The sequence below is a fragment of the Mytilus californianus genome, unplaced genomic scaffold (genome assembly GCF_021869535.1).
Source record: "Mytilus californianus isolate M0D057914Y unplaced genomic scaffold, xbMytCali1.0.p SCAF_5, whole genome shotgun sequence".
Classification (NCBI taxonomy): domain Eukaryota; kingdom Metazoa; phylum Mollusca; class Bivalvia; order Mytilida; family Mytilidae; genus Mytilus; species Mytilus californianus.
Window position 1 is genome coordinate 96,470,149 of NW_026262701.1, and position 18,002 is coordinate 96,488,150.

Sequence of the window (18,002 nt, forward strand, 5' to 3'; positions counted from 1 at the left end):
AATATTTTGGAAGACATGCTCAAGCCTTGTATATAATTTAACTGAAATTGAGTAATTTTATTTAATCCACCAAAATTACATGTCTGTAATTTGGCTTGAACATCTTCGTGTCGGTATCAATTGACCATGAACTTATTTTCATGGTTCATTGGTCAATGTCAAGTTTTTGTGTTTTGGTCTGTTTTTTTAAGGTACTATAAGCACTATGTTTGGTGTATGAAATGATTGTCAGGTGTACATGTCGGTCTAGTGGGTATCATCTGACCTTGACCTCATTTTCATGGTTCATTTTTCAATGTCAATTTTTTTGTGTTTTGGTCTTTTTCCCCCAATTACTGTCAGCAATAGGTCAACTATATATGGTGTATGGAATAACTGTAAGATGTACATGTTTAAACATGATTATAATCAATCTGGACTGTAAAATCACAAGACCTGTAGGTAACTGCCTTTACAGCGCATTCACGCTTTGATTTTTTAAAAGAAAATGGCGGATCTCATAAAGCAATGACATTATCTAACCACAACTTAAAAAAATAATTCTGAAAAACCCTGCATTTCCATTTCTGCATAATCAAACAAAAATTGTTTTCTGAAGGCTCCAGTTGTTTCCATGCTTTCACTTGTGAACTGTTCTACATTTGCATTTCAAATTATCACCAAAACTAAAATGTAAGTTTCAAGTTTGTTCTTCAGAAGTTGTGGTCCAGGATTGACTGGAAAATGACACTTTTAAATGTTATTTATGCACTATAGTAAGTTTGAGAACCATAGAGCTAAAGCTTATCAAATTTTAATGTATTGTTACTAATCACAGAATGGAGGTCAAGTTTGATACTGATGATTTTCACTTTAGTTGTACAGGATTTAGGGTCCTTGATTGTCGTTTCCTTTCAATAACTTGAAAACCGTTCTACCAAAGCTTTTAAAATTTATTCTGTTGTTACTGATCACAGATTGAAGGTATTTGATGATTTTTAGGTTTTGCAATTCAGGAGTTATGGCCCTTGATTAATTGCATAATGGCATTTTAAGTTCTTTCCTTGTCTTGCAATAAGTTGAAAAATGTTCTACAAATGCTTTACGGATTGATACACATGTTATAACTGGTGACAAAATTGATATTGACTTTTTTCACTGAAACCATTCAGAGTTATGACCCTTAGTTGCTTTAATAATGACACTAATAAATGTAATAGAAATTCTGGTTTGCTGTCTTAATAACAGCCTCTTCTTATAGATGACATAAAAGTATATGTCTAATGATAACAGTTGTATGATGTATTTACTCAACATGTTCATTATTGCATAAAATGGCAGGATCAAATAAAATGATCGAAAAAAAAATTACCTGAGTATCATTAATTACATAATACAGTAAAACTGATTTTCTTTAGATAAGACTACTGACCACAATGTCCTTTGTTGAAAGCAGTCCAATGTTTTGATTTAGATTGATGTTACATTTATTTATCTTGTAAATGTTTACATAAACATTTGAACTGGATGATGTTAATTTTCCTGATTTTTCAGGTGGTATCCTACTTGATGTCAATGGAAATGGATTTGCTGAAGATATTAAAGTGTTTGTCAATAATGTTCCATGTGAAGTGATTGAAGGTACAACACGTTTAGCTAGATGTATCCTTCCAGCATTGGTAAGTACCTGCTCAGTTTGTTCTGTTTGGCTATAGTAAGTTTAACCCCGCCACATTCTTTATGTGCCTGTCCCAAGTCGGGAGCCTGTAGTTCAATGGTTGTCATTGGTTCATGTCTGTCATATTTGTTTTTCGTTAATTGTTTTGTTATAAATTAGGCCGTTAGTTTTCTTAATTGAATTGTTTTATATTTTTGATGTAGGGGTCTTTTATAGCCGACTATATGGTATGGGTTTTTCTCATTGTTGAAGGCCATACAGTTGCCTATAATTGCTTACATCCACTTTATTTGAACTTTGGTGGATAGTTGTCTCATTGGCAATCATACCTCATCTCCTTATTGTCGAGCCTTCGACTTTAGTCGAAAAAGCGAGACATAGCAATCCTACATTCCGTCGGCGTTGTCGGTGGCGGCGTCCACAAATATTCACTCTGTGGTTAAAGTTTTTGAAATTTTAATAACTTTCTTAAACTATCCTGGATTATTACCAAACTTGGACAGAAGCTTGTTTATGATCATAAGATAGTATCCAGAAGTAAATTTTGTAAAAATAAAATTCCTGTTTTTCCGTATTTTACTTGTAAATGGACTTACTTTTTCTGCCAGGAAACATTACATTCACTCTGTGGTTAAAGTTTTTAAAATTTTAATAACTTTCTTAAACTATCCTGGATTTGTACCAAACTTGGACAGAAGCTTGTTTATGATCATAAGATAGTATCCAGAAGTAAATTTGTTAAAAAAGAAATTTATTTTTTTCCGTATTTTACTTATAAATGGACTTAGTTTTTCCACCAGGAAACAAAACATTCACTCTGTGGTTAAAGTTTTTAAAATTTTAATAACTTTCTTAAACTATCCTGGATTTGTACCAAACTTGGACAGAAGCTTGTTTATGATCAAAAGCTAGTATCTAGAAGGAAATTTTGTTAAAATTTTGTACCTGTTTATCCGTATATTACTTAAAAATGGACTTAGTTTTTCTTCCAGTTAACATTAAATACAGTCTGCAGTTAAAGTTTTTAAAACATTTATTAGATTCATAAACTATCCTGGATTTATACCAAACTTTGACAGAAGCTTCTTACAATCAAAAGATAGTATTTAAAGGAATATTTTTATTGATTTTTTTCCTCATTTTTGTTGAGCCTGCGATTAACAGCAAAAGTAGGCGAGACACTGGGGTCCGCGGAACCCTTACGAATTTTTTTTGTAACTAGTTGTATCCTTCCAGCACTGGTAAGTACCTGCTCAGTTTGTGCTGTTTGGCTACAACACTTTAGCTAGCTGTATCCTTAAGCTTCCAGCCCTGGTAAGTACCTGCTCAGTTTGTGCTGATTGGCTACAACACATTTAACTAGTCATATCATTCCACAACTAGTAAGTACCTGCTCAGTTTGTACTGTTTGGCTAAAACAACTTTTAAATAGTTGTATCGTTCCAGCACTGTTAAATACCTGCTCAGTTTGTGCTGTTTGGCTGCAACATGATGAACTAGATGTATCTTTCCAGCACTAGTAAGTACCTGCTCAGTCTGTACTGTTTGGCTAAAACACGTTTAAATAGTTGTATCCTTCCAGCACTGGTAAGTACCTACTCAGTTTGTGCTGTTTGGCTACAACATGTTGAACTAGATGTATCCTTCCAGTACTAGTAAGTACGTGCTCAGTTTGTACTGTTTGGCTAAAACATGTTTAAATAGTTGTATCCTTCCAGCACTGGTAAATACCTGCTCAGTTTGTGCTGTTTGGCTACAACATGATGAACTAGATGTATCCTTCCAGCACTAGTAAGTACCTGCTCAGTTTGTGCTGTTTGGCTACAACAGAAAAGCTAGTTGTATCCTTCCAGCACTGGTAAATACCTGCTCAGCTTGTGCTGTTTGGCTACAACACGCTTAAGTAGTTGTATCCTTCCAGTACTAGTAAGTACCTGCTCAGTTTGTGCTGTTTGGGTACATGTTTGGCTAGTTGTATCCTTCCAGCACTGGTAAATACCTGCTCAGTTTGTGCTGTTTAGCTACAACAGTAAAGCTAGTTGTATTCTTCCAGCACTGGTAGATACCTGCTCAGTTTGTGCTGTTTGGCTACAACACGTTTAAGTAGTTGTATCCTTCCAGCACTGGTAAATACCTGCTCAGTTTGTGCTGTTTGGATACAAATGTTTAACTAGTTGTATCCTTAAGCTTCCAGCACTGGTATGTACCTGCTCAGTTTGTGCTGTTTGGCTACAACACGTTTAGCTAGATGTACCTTTCCAGCACTGGTAAGTACCTGCTCAGTTTGTGCTGTTTGGCTACAACATGTTTAGCCAGAAGTATCCTTCCAGCACTAGTAAGTACCTGCTCAGTTTGTGCTGTTTGGCTACAACATGTTTAGCTAGATATATCCTTCCATCACTGGTAAGTACCTGCTCAGTTTGTGCTGTTTGGCTACAACATGTTTAGCCAGAAGTATCCTTCCAGCACTGGTAAGTACCTGCTCATTTTGTGCTGTTTGGGTACATGTTTGGCTAGTTGTATCTTCCAGCACTGGTAAGTAACTGCTCAGTTTGTGATGTTTGGCTACAACATGTTTAGCCAGAAATATCCTTCCAGCACTGGTAAGTACCTGCTCATTTTGTGCTGTTTGGGTACATGTTTGGCTAGTTGTATCTTCCAGCACTGGTAAGTAACTGCTCAGTTTGTGATGTTTGGCTACAACATGTTTAGCCAGAAGTATCCTTCCAGCACTGGTAAGTACCTGCTCATTTTGTGCTGTTTGGGTACATGTTTGGCTAGTTGTATCTTCCAGCACTGGTAAGTACTGCTCAGTTTGCGCTGTTTGGCTACAACAGTAAAGCTAGTTGTATCCTTCTATCACTGGTAAATACCTGCTCAGTTTGTGCTTTTGGACCAGCATGCATGTTTACTTTTAATTGATTGACTGGTATAGGCATATGGTTGAGAGCATACTTTTCTAAATGCATTTCAAAAGTTTCACGGATGTTGTTTTTCTGGATAATGGCTGTGGAACTCACTTGTACAATTTCATAAAAAGCAATACGAATTATGCATAATCTATCTGATGCCTCGCAATCAAGGGAACTATTTTTATAGTTTATAAAATGCTTAAGGGTACACGCCATGCTTATGTGCATCAAAATATCTGTGTTTTTACGATTTCATGTTATTCAAATTACTGATTAATAAAGAGGTAGAACAGCGTACATCCTACATTTGATTTGACCACAGTACTCACTGCTAAAAGATTGAGCTAGATTTACTCCCCACCTCCAAACCCTATTAATTAAGTTTGTAATCTGACAGATCTTTAAATGTTGTCTGTTAGTTGGAAAAATCAAATCGACAAAGTTTGTGCTATATTTTATCAATACTTTTGCAAAAAACTTTTACTTGTAACTCTCCTGATACATGTGATAAGCTCTGAAATGCTGTGAATTGGTATTTTTTTATGTATTATTTTCATTTGTAAATAATATCTTTTAATTACATGTACCTCTATATCAGTTTTACTTTTTACTAATGATACATTGAACTATTTGATATTTAATTGACTATGTGTAAACCTCAGTGGAGATTATTTATTGTAATTGACTGTGTTTACCCTCTTGCAATAAAGAATCTATTCTCTTATGGTTGTAGCCGTTTAACTATTTCTTGCATGAAGAGATATTGCTCATATCACACTGTACAGAGTATGATAAGAAAAACGTGTTAATTTGATTGCCTTATCTATCGTAATGAAATGATATTGCAACATTTCCATTTGGCTATTTGTTAGGTCATTGAAGATATTCAAAGGTCAAATCGATGTACATTTCCTTCATGGCAAACACTCACACGTTTTACTTTAAAAATCTTATTTTTTGTAAAATTTATTACAGTCTGAAGAGTACAAAAAGTTTTTAAATGTTTGATGATAAAGTTTGACGCCAGAACAGGACTTATGACTTCATACTGTTATGTGTAAAAGACTTTATCTTACCTCCTATATAATTCTGGGGATATGATTGGTTAAAGGACTACACGTGGTGACTACATATATTTGATATAGGGTGTCCTAAAAAATATGGGGTTAGTTACCATATGGGGTTAGTAAGGAGTTACTTCCCTTTCAAAACAAAAAAGAAATCTGAAAGGTTTCAACAGACGAAGAAATTGATAATGAATGATTGAAATAAGTTCATAAAACAAATTTAAAGGTAACAAGTTGTTATTGTTGGCATTTGTTTTTTGTATAGACAAATGAAAGTAGGTTCTTAATACCAAGTATTGAAGACTTAATCACTTTGATAGGCCGCTAGTCTAAATACCACATGTGAAGATAGTCGGTAAGATAAACTCGTTACACAGTGTGCTAGTGACCTAATACGATATATATGGGGTCACTAAATTCCATATGGGGATTCGAGCTTCGCTTTCACCCCATATGGAATATACTGACCCCATATATATCGTATTAGGTCACTAACACACCATGTACCTAATAATATCAAAGCGTCGAGAACTTTTCTGTTTAACACAAATGTATGTTTACCATAAGAAAAATAGGTTAAACAACTTGTGAGAATTGAATATAAGCTTGATATCAACTGTTGTTATTTAATTAGATAGTAATAATAAAATCTCCAAAGGCTAGTTAATTATTATATTGCAATTAAATAACTTGAGTAATGATATCAAGGGATATACAATTCTTGCCCCTTATGAAACCTATAATTATTATTGTTCCTTCCTGTTAAGGCTAATATTGTATTTAGCCAAAAAAAGATACAAGGTAGCTATATTATTAATTTGATATTTCTAAGATCTAGTATTGTCAACGTATATTTGTTACTGAACTTCCCCTGGAAACTTTGTTATAAGCAATGCCATAATATCTGTTCCTGTTGGAACAAATATTCTATACCCTTTATTCCATTAGAAACATTAATTCTGTATTATTTGTTAGAGTGGAAATAATATTACAGAATATTTCTTCCATATTATATAATGAATAAACTTCTATATAAGTATACTCCACAACAAAAGAAATACACCACCTCCAATAATTTCTATTGCCTAAAATTTGAAGTACATCTGGTTAAAGATTTTTGAAGGGCCAAGTGATCTTTTCTCATCACTTGGTGTCCATCGTCTGTCGTCGTTAAATTTTACAAAAATCTTCTTCTCTAAAACTACTGATCAAAATTTAACCAAACTTGGCCACAATTATCTTTAGGGTATCTAGTTTAATTTGTCTGATAACCCCCCCTGCCAATCAAGATGGCCGACATGGCTAAAAATAGAGCATAGGGGTAAAAATGCAAGTTTTGTCTATTATCTTAAAAACCGCTATAAATAGAGAATATCTGACACGGGCAGAAATGTTTGGAATGATGAGATCTACCTATTGTCCATTAATAACTGTCAGACGACTTTTTATAGGAGTTATTGCCCTTAAATGACAAATTTTCCCAACTTTTAAAATAATTTCCTATTATCTTGAAAATAATAATAGATAGAGAGAAACTTTATATAGCAAATATGATTAGCAAATAAGTCTAAATGGTAGAAATCGTCTGATGACCCCCTTATTGGAGTTATTCCCCTTTAATGACAATTTTCCTAACTTTTTGCTTGTTTGCCTAATATCTGAAAAAGTATAATAGATAGATAGAAACTAAAATAGGCAAAAATGATCAGCATGACAAGATCTACAAGAAGTTGAATAGTTGAAGTTGAAATCGTCTCATGACCCCTTATTGTAGTTTTTGCCTATTAATGATGGTTCTGACCAATTTTTTGTGTTTTTGCCTTGCATCTCAAAAACTATAATAGATAGATAGAAACTTATATAAGCAAAAATGATCAGCAAGACAAGATCTACAAATTAGTCAACATGGTTTAAATCGTCTGATGACCCCTTGGAGTTGTTCTCTTTAATAACAATTTTTATTAATTTTTTTTGCATTGTTGCCTACTATCTGAAAAACTGTATTAGATAGATAGGAAACTTAAATAAGCAAAAATTATCAGCAAGACTAAAACAACAAAGAAGAGATTTTCATCATGAATTCTATTCTAGTCCACAAAGATGGAGAGAATCCATTGTTGAAGCTGCACATAGACCAAGGTGAATGACACAGGCTCTTTAGAGCCTCTAGTTGTCGAGCCTGCGACATTTGTCGCACAAAGCTCGACATAGGGATAGTGATCCGGCTGTGGCCACAGTGGTGTTAACTAACAACTTAAAAGCTTAATATTTCAGAAGGTAGAAGACCTGGATGCTTCATTCTTTATATATAGATACCTTATGTTATGAAGTTTCCGTCTGTCATATGTCCTTTGTCCTTGACCTCATTTTCATGGTTCGGTAACTACTTGAAAAAAAGTTAAGATTATTGTAATGTTAATTTCTCTCTTATTATGAGTAATAGGATAACTATATTTGGTATGTGCATACCTTGCACAGTCCCCATGCCTGTCATACAGTTTTCACTTGACCTCATTTCATGGATCAGTGAACAAGGTTAAGTTTTCGTGGTCAAGTCCATATCTCAGATACTATAAGCAATAAGTCTACTATATTTGGTGTATGGAATGATTGTAAGGTGTAGATGTCCAGCTGGAAGGTGTCATCTCACCTTGACCTCATTTTCATGGTTCAGTGGTTAAAGTTAAGTTTTTGTGTTTTGGTCTATTTTTCTAATACTGTATGCAATAGGTCAGCTATATTTGGTGTATGGAAATATTTTATGATGTACATGTCAGTCTGTTAGATTTTATTTGACCTTGACCTCATTTTCATGGTTCATTGCTCAATGTTAAGTTTTTGTGTTTTGGTCTGTTTTTTTTAACTATAAGCAATAAGTCAACTATGTTTGGTGTATGGAATGACTATAAAGTGTACATGTCTGTCTGGCAGGGTTCATCTTACCTTGACCTCATTTTCATGGTTCAGTGGTTAAAGTTAAGTTTTTGTGTTTTGGTCTATTTTTCTAATACTGTATGCAATAGGTCAGCTATATTTGGTGTATGGAAATATTTTATGATGTACATGTCAGTCTGGCAGGTTTTATTTGACCTTGACCTCATTTTCACAGTTCATTGCTCAATGTTAAGTTTTTGTGTTTTGGTCTGTTTTTCTTAAACTATAAGCAATAGGTCAACTATGTTTGGTGTATGGAATGATTGTAAAGTGTACATGTCATACCACATCTTCTTATATCTATGTCTGTCTGGCAGGGTTCATCTGACCTTGACCTCATATTCATGGTTTATTGGTCAATATAATGTTTTCATGGTTTGGTCTGTTTCTTGTATACTATAAGCAATAGGTCAACTATATTCAATGTATGGAATGATTGTAAGATGTACATGCATTTCTGGCTTGGTATATCTGACTGACCTCAATTGTCTTGGATCATGATAAGTTAATGTGATACTTGTAGTAAAACTTTATATTTAGGGCTATCAACATAAAATCAATGGTAGTAAAGTAGGCGAGACATTTCAGTGTGTGTGCACTCTTGTTTAAACACTTAAGTGTCTACTTCAGTCAATTCAATTAGTTTATGTAAAAGATTTGAACTGATTTGGTCATTAAAGACGCTCAAATTTAAGCTTAAATATGAAAAATCTATCAATTATGCGATAGAACAATACTTTTCAGACGGTTTTTGTCTAAAATGTAAGTGGCCGCATTCTTGTTCAGTCTCAACCTTTATATATGTTATGTATTATCATCAAACAAAACATATTTTTAAAAATCAAGACTGAACACAAGTGCGGCTACTTCCACAAAAACTGCATGTGCATTAATTGTATTGTAGAAAAAATAGCTAAAAGTTTACATTTTTAACAAATTTTTAAAAATGCTATATTTTTGGGCAAAAAAGGAAGTCTTACCAGGCCTACTCCTTTGCAGCAAAATCTAGAAATTGCTGAATTACAATATATATAAGAAGATGTGGTATAATTGCTAATGAGACAACTCTCCACCAGAGACCAAATGACATAGAAGTTAACAACTACATGTATAGTCACTGTATGGCCTTCCAACAATGAGCAAAACCGATACCACATAGTCAGCTATAAAAGGCCCTGAAATGACAAATGTAAAACAATTCAAATGTGAAAACTGACAGCCAGATTTATGTACAAAATAATGAACAAAAAACAAATATGATATACAGCAACAAACGACAACCACTGAATTACAGGCTCCTGACTTGGGACAGGCACATACAGAATGTGGTGGGGTTAAACTAGTTTGAAGGCGCCATCCCTCCCCCTAACCTGGGACAGTGGTGTTACAGTACAACATAAGAACAAACTATAAAAATCAGTTGAAAAGGGCTCAACTCATCAGATCGTTACAAAGCAGAAATACATCTAACAAAAACGCAGACTGGACGTGGCAGGGTTCTTATACATCCCCACAACAAAAAAAGACACTATTATGAAGTACAGATCTGACAGTGTTCGCAGTTACTGACAGCTAGTTCAAAGACAATAACAACTAATAAAAAAATCATGCATTTAAGACTAAAATATAAATTAGTACATAACTTATATCCAATAGATTTAGTGTAAAGATGTCATTAATAGTCCGAGAAAAAACATGAGCTTGTGCAATGCCAAGATACAGGTATCGACAGATTGTAGAGCCACAGATGTGCATATGTACTGGTATATAAAAATAATATTTAGTTTGATTTTAATTTACTGATAAAATTTGTAAATATGGTAAGTTGTGGTGTGTTATTTGTGTTGTAAGTATATATGCACAATTTTGTATAATGAGTTTTCAAAATGTAGTTTATTTACGAAAGCTTTTTTTTCTTCAAAATAGCCAGCAGGAACCTATAAAGTTAAAGTGCAAACTGGCGGAAAAACTAGCGAATTTAGTGCATCAATACAGTATGATGCTTCTACTACACCCACCATAACCAACGTTAGTCCTACCACAGAGGGAGTAGTAGGTCTGTATATTTCAATACAATTTTATTAAATTTTAAGTTTGTTGTATTTCATGTGTAGTTGAACATATTATACCATTATTCCACCATTTTTATGAAGCAGTGTTTTTCTTGTAATTGTGTGGTGACGTTTTGAACACATTGATGTATTCCTGCCAGTAATGGATTACCTTGATTTAGATCCTTGTTTAAGTGAAAATCCTAATGAACATGTTTGTTTTTTCATTGCAAGTTCATTCCTATAACCAAGATAATGTCAACTTATGATTTTGTTTTTATTCAAAGATGGAAATAATTGATTTAATTGAACAATCTTTAGTTGTTATATATTTTAGATGGATGAATACATAGTTTTCACTGATGTAACACATATTTGGGAAATTCCCAGGTCATCCACTATTTTGTAGGGAAAGCTATTGGAAGCATGCCTTTGTTTACAAGTTTACCATCTGTGACATTCTTTTTTGAATTATTTTCAAAAACTAGTGGATAAAAAAGACAAGATCTACTAGTAAGTCAACATAGCTAAAATTGTCAGTATACTGCTTTTGAATAAGCCCTCAAATGACTATTTTTACCCAATTTTAGCATGTTGATAAAAAACGGTAATAGAAAGAGAGAATTTGTAAACAGAAACTCAAGATAGAAAAAAAGATTTTAGTCTCGAATTGTATTATAGACTACAGGTCTATACTGTTGGAAAATGAGCCATTATTGAAGATGTGCTTCAATGAAAGAGGTGAACAACACATCTCTTCATCGCTTCTAGTTTAGAACATCAATCTGTTTTGACCAATTGAGCTTTTGTCATCAATTGTTGTCTTCTGTCTTCCATAAACTTTTCTTATGTTCAATCCTCATTGTGTTCCCATCAAATGGCCATCAATCTTTGATTTTAATTGGCCAATATTCAAACTTGAGACAACAAGGTAAAATATTTTGAAAAATAAGTGGATTGTTAATTGGAAGACCCTCTAATTTCTATTCTCATGTAAACTTATCAAGTGCCAAAAATTGCAGCATTGGCAGTACAAAGTTCTGATTGAAATCCTCTGGAAAATCACATTTTCATTTTCTTCTCTTCAGCTGCTTGATAAAACTAAAGTAGAATAAAATTGAGAATGGAAATGGGGAATAAGAGCAGATAACAGCCTTAGGCCACCAATGGGTCTTCAACGCAGCGAGAAAATCCTGCACCCTGAGGTGGTCCTCAGCTGGCCCCTAAATAAAAATGTGTACTAGTTCAGTGAAAATGGACGTCATACTAAACTCCAAAACATATAAATGAACTAAAAATTAAAAAACATACAAGATTAACAAAGGCCAGAGGCTCCGGCGGGGTTAAACATGTTTTGTGAGATCTCAATCCTCCCCCTATACCTCTAGCCAAAAAAGAAACACACAGGGATACGCACAGTAAAACTCAGTTTAAAAGAAGTCCGAGTCCGATGTCAGAATAGGTAACAAAAGAAACTAAGCAAAATGACAATGAAACATAAATTAACAAAGGACTACTAGCAGTTACTGACATGCCAGCTCCAGACCTCAATTAAACTGATTGAAAGATTATGTCTTCATCATATGAAAATTAAGTACAATCCCTCCCGTTAGGGGTTTAATATCATACCATCATAAAATATATGAGAAGAACATAACCCGTATCATGCCAACAACTGGTTTTAGAATAAATGTTGTTTATTTCCGATGCAAAGACCCTATGAGAGAAACAATATCAATACCAAAATATGCAATCCTTAATGACTTGACAACAGTATCGTAACCCTTCCGAAGAAGTCTGTTTAAAGGTTTGGTTAGCTTTTGAGGTGAATGCCGACATTTTTGTGCTTTGTAAAGAATATTACCTTAAAAGATTGGATGTGAAATACCTGAACGTATAAGAAGTCTGCATGTTAATTTATATTTACAAATGATGTCCTTGTACCGATGATAAAATTTAGTAAATGTTTTGCCTAGTTTGTGATATCGAAAACTCTGGTGTAATAATTTTTCAGTAATACAGAGATTTCTTTCGTTAAAATCAAATACGTTGTTACATACACGAGCAAATCGAACAAGTTGAGATATATAAACACCATAAGATGGTGACAAGGGAACGTCACCATCTAAAAATGGATAATTAACAATAGGAAATGAAAATTCATCTCTTTTGTCATAAATTTTGGTATTAAGCTTCCCGTTAAAGATATAGATATCAAGATTCAGGAAAGGGCAGTATTCATTGTTAGTATTAGCTTTATTTAAGGTCAGTTCGGCAGGATAAATCTCTTTAGTGTACATACTGAAGTCGTCATTATTGAGAGCCAATATATCATCTAAATATCTAAAAGTGTTAAAAAATTTTTGAATCAGATGTTGTTTCAATGGGTCTTTGCTGATTTTAGTCATAAATTGTAACTCATAACAATACAGAAACAGGTCCGCAATAAGTGGTGCACAGTTAGTCCCCATGGGAATTCCAATAACTTGACGATATACAGAATCTCCATAGCGAACAAAAATGTTACCTAGTAAAAATTCAAGGGCAGTTATAGTATCAAAGCAGGTCCAATTGACATAGTTCTTTTGTTTGTCGTTACTAAAAAATGACCTAAAAGAGTTTGAACATATATATTCCCATTCTGACTTTTTAAATGCCAATTTAATGAGGTGTGTGAATTTTTTCTTAATAAGATTATGAGCCAAAGTGGTATATAGGGTAGAAAAATCAAAACTTTGAACAGATTCGAAATCACCAATATAAGCATGCAATTTATCAAGTACTTCTAACGAATTTTTGACACTCCAAAAGTGATTAATTCCACTATTATCAAAGGCCTTATTTGAACAATTTATTACCAGGTTTTTGATTGTACCAAGTGTACTAGTAAGTAGAATAGATAGTTTAGTAGTGGAACAATGGCTTGAAGACGAAATAAATCTATATTTGTAAGGAGTTTTGTGCAGCTTCAGAAGCCAGTACATAGTTGAAACTTTTATTGTATTTGGTTCTGCTTGTAAAGAGGTAGCTAAAAGTTTATGTTTGTTACAGATGTCATTTTCCGAAAATGGAGTCAGTTGAAATGTTGGTGAATTCGTGATTTCCATTTTCAGAACCTCAATGTAAAATTTACGTCAAACAATAATGATATTGTTAGCAGCCTTATCAACTGGGACAAAAACAAATTCCTTGGCAAGTTCTTTTAGCTTATGTTTGATACGAGAAATAGGGCTGTTATGGTTGTTGTTAGGAGTAAAATGTTCTTTAAAATGTTGAATACGTATATCAACTATGTTCATTATCGAATTAAAAAAAGAATCTAATGATTTCTTGTTAGCTATTTCTCGTTTTATCCATTTAGAGCACTAAGTACGGAGTGAGTCGTGGATGATGTTACAACACTCATTCCAATTAATAATTGACGGGGGACGATATTTTGGTCCTTTACTGAGGAATGAAATTTCAACTCTCGGTCACAAACGATGTTAAGGTCTCCTGTTATAACATGGAACTGGGGCCATAAATGTATTTGGAATTACTGCAATTTCATGACGTAGGTGTATTGTCACTGATATTAACATCTTTACACACTTCGCTGTAATTAAACACATATTTCTGGGTAGATTTTTTGTAAACATAACAAATAAGAGGGAGTTCAGTATTATCAAAATAGCCAGGAATTTGTTCTTTAACAGAATGATCATTAAAAATACCGGCAATATTTACAAAATCAAAACCTTTATTGACATATTTAATTTTAATAAAATGTTTTTTGTGATCTTCAGGGCGGTCAATTTTGGGAAACAATTTAGAATAACAATATGCAATTATAATTTGGACGATTTCATACTTAGGACTGCAATATGGAATTGTGTTGCATTCCTCCAAAATTTGATGTAATTTATTAACAGGTAAAGAACAGAGATTGGTTAATAGATAATGTCTACAGTTGTTTTTGAAATAGAAAATAGGTCCGAAATATTTGTATTGTTGGTATGAAATTTTCTTTGATTGCGATTTATTCTATGCCCATGAGAACGGTTTTTACGAACTGGTTTAGAAATTATATCCAAAATATTAACAGAATCTGTTCTTGATATATTACCAATTCCCATGATATTGTCATTAAGACCGAGAGGATAGACTGTCTGTAATTTTTTAATCCAATTTAATTCAATAATTTTCAATGATCGTACAAATTTTGAATGAGATTCCCCAGGCTGCTTATTAACTACTTCTAAAGGTTGAACTGTTAAATATTTAAAAGGATGATTGTGCTTCTTAAGGTGTTGATAAATGATACTTTTGAATTTATGGGGTCTTTTAAAACGATAAAGGTGTTCTTGCGTGCATAACTAACTTTTGGGGTCTTTTAAAACGATAAAGGTGTTCCTGCGTACATAACTAAGTACAAGATCTTTTGGATCATCATTCTGTAAAGCTTCAAAATACCTATGAAAGCAATGTTTTCCATCAAATTAAATTAATCTTTGCAGGATCTTCCTTAGATCAATGCAAATCCTCGAATTGTTACTTTTCAATCAAATGTAACGTTTTGATAGCTGTCATTGGCACAATAAGCAAATTCTAATTTCAATTGTTTGCCTTTTCAAAGGAAAAACACTGAGAAAACCAAAAGTATATATGACTTCTAAATACCGGAAACAACACCGGTTAGAAAACCGGTGAAAACAGGTCATTTTCTGAAATCCCAGGTTATTTGAATACCCTGCAGGTATATAAAAAATCCCGTGTGAAGGGGGAAATTCTCGGGTGTAGCCCGCAGAACACGGGTCAGTTGACAGCTATGCAGGAATGATTTATTTAAGGTTTTCAACATGTAATCCTTACATGATTCTGATTGACCAATATCCAAAATATGTTCCTTTCTGGAACATTCTGGCAAGATGTTTAGAATTTTACTGGATTAACCATTTTGAGGCCCTCTACAAAATTGATCATATAATGTTGGTGGGGAGGGAAACAAGGTGGTAGTGATGAATGGTTCAGTTACCATGGAAGTCCTATACTAAAAAACTCGCCTTTTGCAGAACTACTTGGCTACTTGCCAAATTGGAAAAATTTTGTATATAATTCATTTGACTTTGTACATGTATTGATGAATAACATAGCCACAGAGAAGTTTGAGAATGAAATGTTTTCAAACATCTTTATCTGAAACTTTGACCAAATAGTTTGATTTAAAACTGCATTGTAAAGACTCTACAAATATAAATCATGCTTAATGTTAATAAAGTAGCAACCATGACAGTAGTCCCACATAGTTCCTTCTACAATGAATTGTCATGTTGATTGTCAATCAAGTAGCAAGCATTATGACAATAGTCCCACATAGTTCCCTCTACAGTGAATTGTCATGTTTAGTGTCAATCAAGTAGCAAGCATTATGACAATAGTTCCACATGGTTCCCTCTACAATGAATTGTCATGTATAGTGTCAATCAAGTAGCAAGCATTATGACAATAGTTCCACATAGTTCCCTCTACAATAAATTGTCATGTTTAGTGTCATTCAAGTAGCAAGCATTATGACAATAGTTCCACATGGTTCCCTCTACAATGAATTGTCATGTTTAGTTGCAATCAAGTAGCAAGCATTATGACAATAGTCCCACATAGTTCCCTCTACAATGAATTGTCATGTTTAGTGTCATTCAAGTAGCAAGCATTATGACAATAGTTCCACATGGTTCCCTCTACAGTGAATTGTCGTGTTTAGTGTCAATCAAGTAGCAAGCATTATGACAATAGTCCCACATAGTTCCCTCTACAATGAATTGTCATGTTTAGTGTCAATCAAGTAGCAAGCATTATGACAATAGTTCCACATGGTTCCCTCTACAGTGAATTGTCATGTTTAGTGTCAGTCAAGTAGCAAGCATTATGACAATAGTCCCACATAGTTCCCTCTACAATGATTTGTCATGTTTAGTGTCAATCAAGTAGCAAGCATTATGACAGTAGTCCCACATTGTTCCCTCTACAAAGAAATATCATATATAGTGTCAATCAAGTAGCAAGCATTATGACAATAGTCCCACATAGTTCCCTCTACAATGAATTGTCATGTTTAGTGTCAATCAAGTAGCAAGCATTATGACAGTAGTCTACATTGTTCCCTGAGACTCCCTCTACAATAAGTTGTCAGGTTTAGGGTCAATTAAGTAGCGAATATTATGACAGTAGTCCCAAATAGTTCCCTCTACAATAAATTGTAATGTTTAGTGTCAATCAAGGAGCAAGCATAAAGACAGTAGTCCCACATAGTTCCCTCTACAATGGCGATATCAGAATTTTTCAGAACCTCATTTAAAAGGTCTCTTCTCTTGAGTGGTCACTTTTGATACTTCCCATGAGTGATTGCTTAATATAGGTTTGACTGCAGTCTTATTTATAGCTTTGTTTTGAAACCTTTCAAAACATTTCTCATGTTTTTTTCTTAACTGGAAGCCCACTGTAAACAAAGGAAAATTGAATATTTATACACACTACTAGCCTGAGATTTATTCCAATTAGAAGAATCTTAGTTTCATTGAAAATTAAAGCTAAATTTATTCAATCAAATCAAATTATTAAACACATGAAATAAGCTCCCTAAATTTGATAAATTTAATAAAACAATTAACAAAAGGAAACTTTAAATTTATCTTTTTGCTTCAGGGGAAATGATATTGGCACCTTTGAGATTTTTATTCAGACAGGCCACATAAAGGAAACAGGGCATAGTACTTCTAAAAAAATATATTTTGCATATCCATTTTTTACCTATTTCATTATTAGGTGGTTCCCAACTGACCATTAGTGGTTCTGGGTTTTCTAATACTGGAACTCTTCGTATTGGAGATACAGAAATACCAGATGCTGTATTTACAGACACTACCATCACTGCTACTCTTCCATCCATGTCACAAGGAGTTAAAAAAGTCTGGGTGTTTGCTAGTACCAGTAATGGAGCCGCCGTCAACAGGTATTCCTATTAAGCAACATTAAATTAATTATTGTTAGTCTCAGTGTTCCATGTTAATTATTGTTAGTCTCAGTGTTCCATGTTAATTATTGCTTTATTATTCTATTAACACAATATACAGTCATTTTCAATTAATTCTGTCACGGTTTCCACATATTTTGTCTGTGGTCTTAATTTTATGACCATGAGCCATAATTGTCAATTTCATTTTAAAAAATTAACTTGGAGTTAAATACTTATGGTTATTTCTCAATTTCAACAAAAAATTCATTCAGAGATTAAATTCATTCTATTTTCTAAACCCAAAACAGTTTTAAAGTCGACTCCGCATAAAGTTTATTGCAAAGTTCAGTTATTTACATAACTTTCTCTGCACAAAATCATTTCCTATAC

At 33.5% G+C, this 18,002-nt stretch overlaps 1 protein-coding gene across 1 annotated transcript in view; it reads left to right on the plus strand.

Annotated features, from left to right (window-relative positions):
- LOC127702820 (fibrocystin-L-like) overlaps positions 1-18,002 on the plus strand; it is a 112,269-nt gene that overhangs the window by 46,634 nt on the left and 47,633 nt on the right. The window contains exons 23-25 of the mRNA XM_052207120.1: positions 1,534-1,658; positions 10,497-10,626; positions 17,423-17,609. Coding sequence (XP_052063080.1) covers positions 1,534-1,658; positions 10,497-10,626; positions 17,423-17,609 — 442 coding nt within the window. The remainder of the gene's footprint in view (positions 1-1,533; positions 1,659-10,496; positions 10,627-17,422; positions 17,610-18,002) is intronic.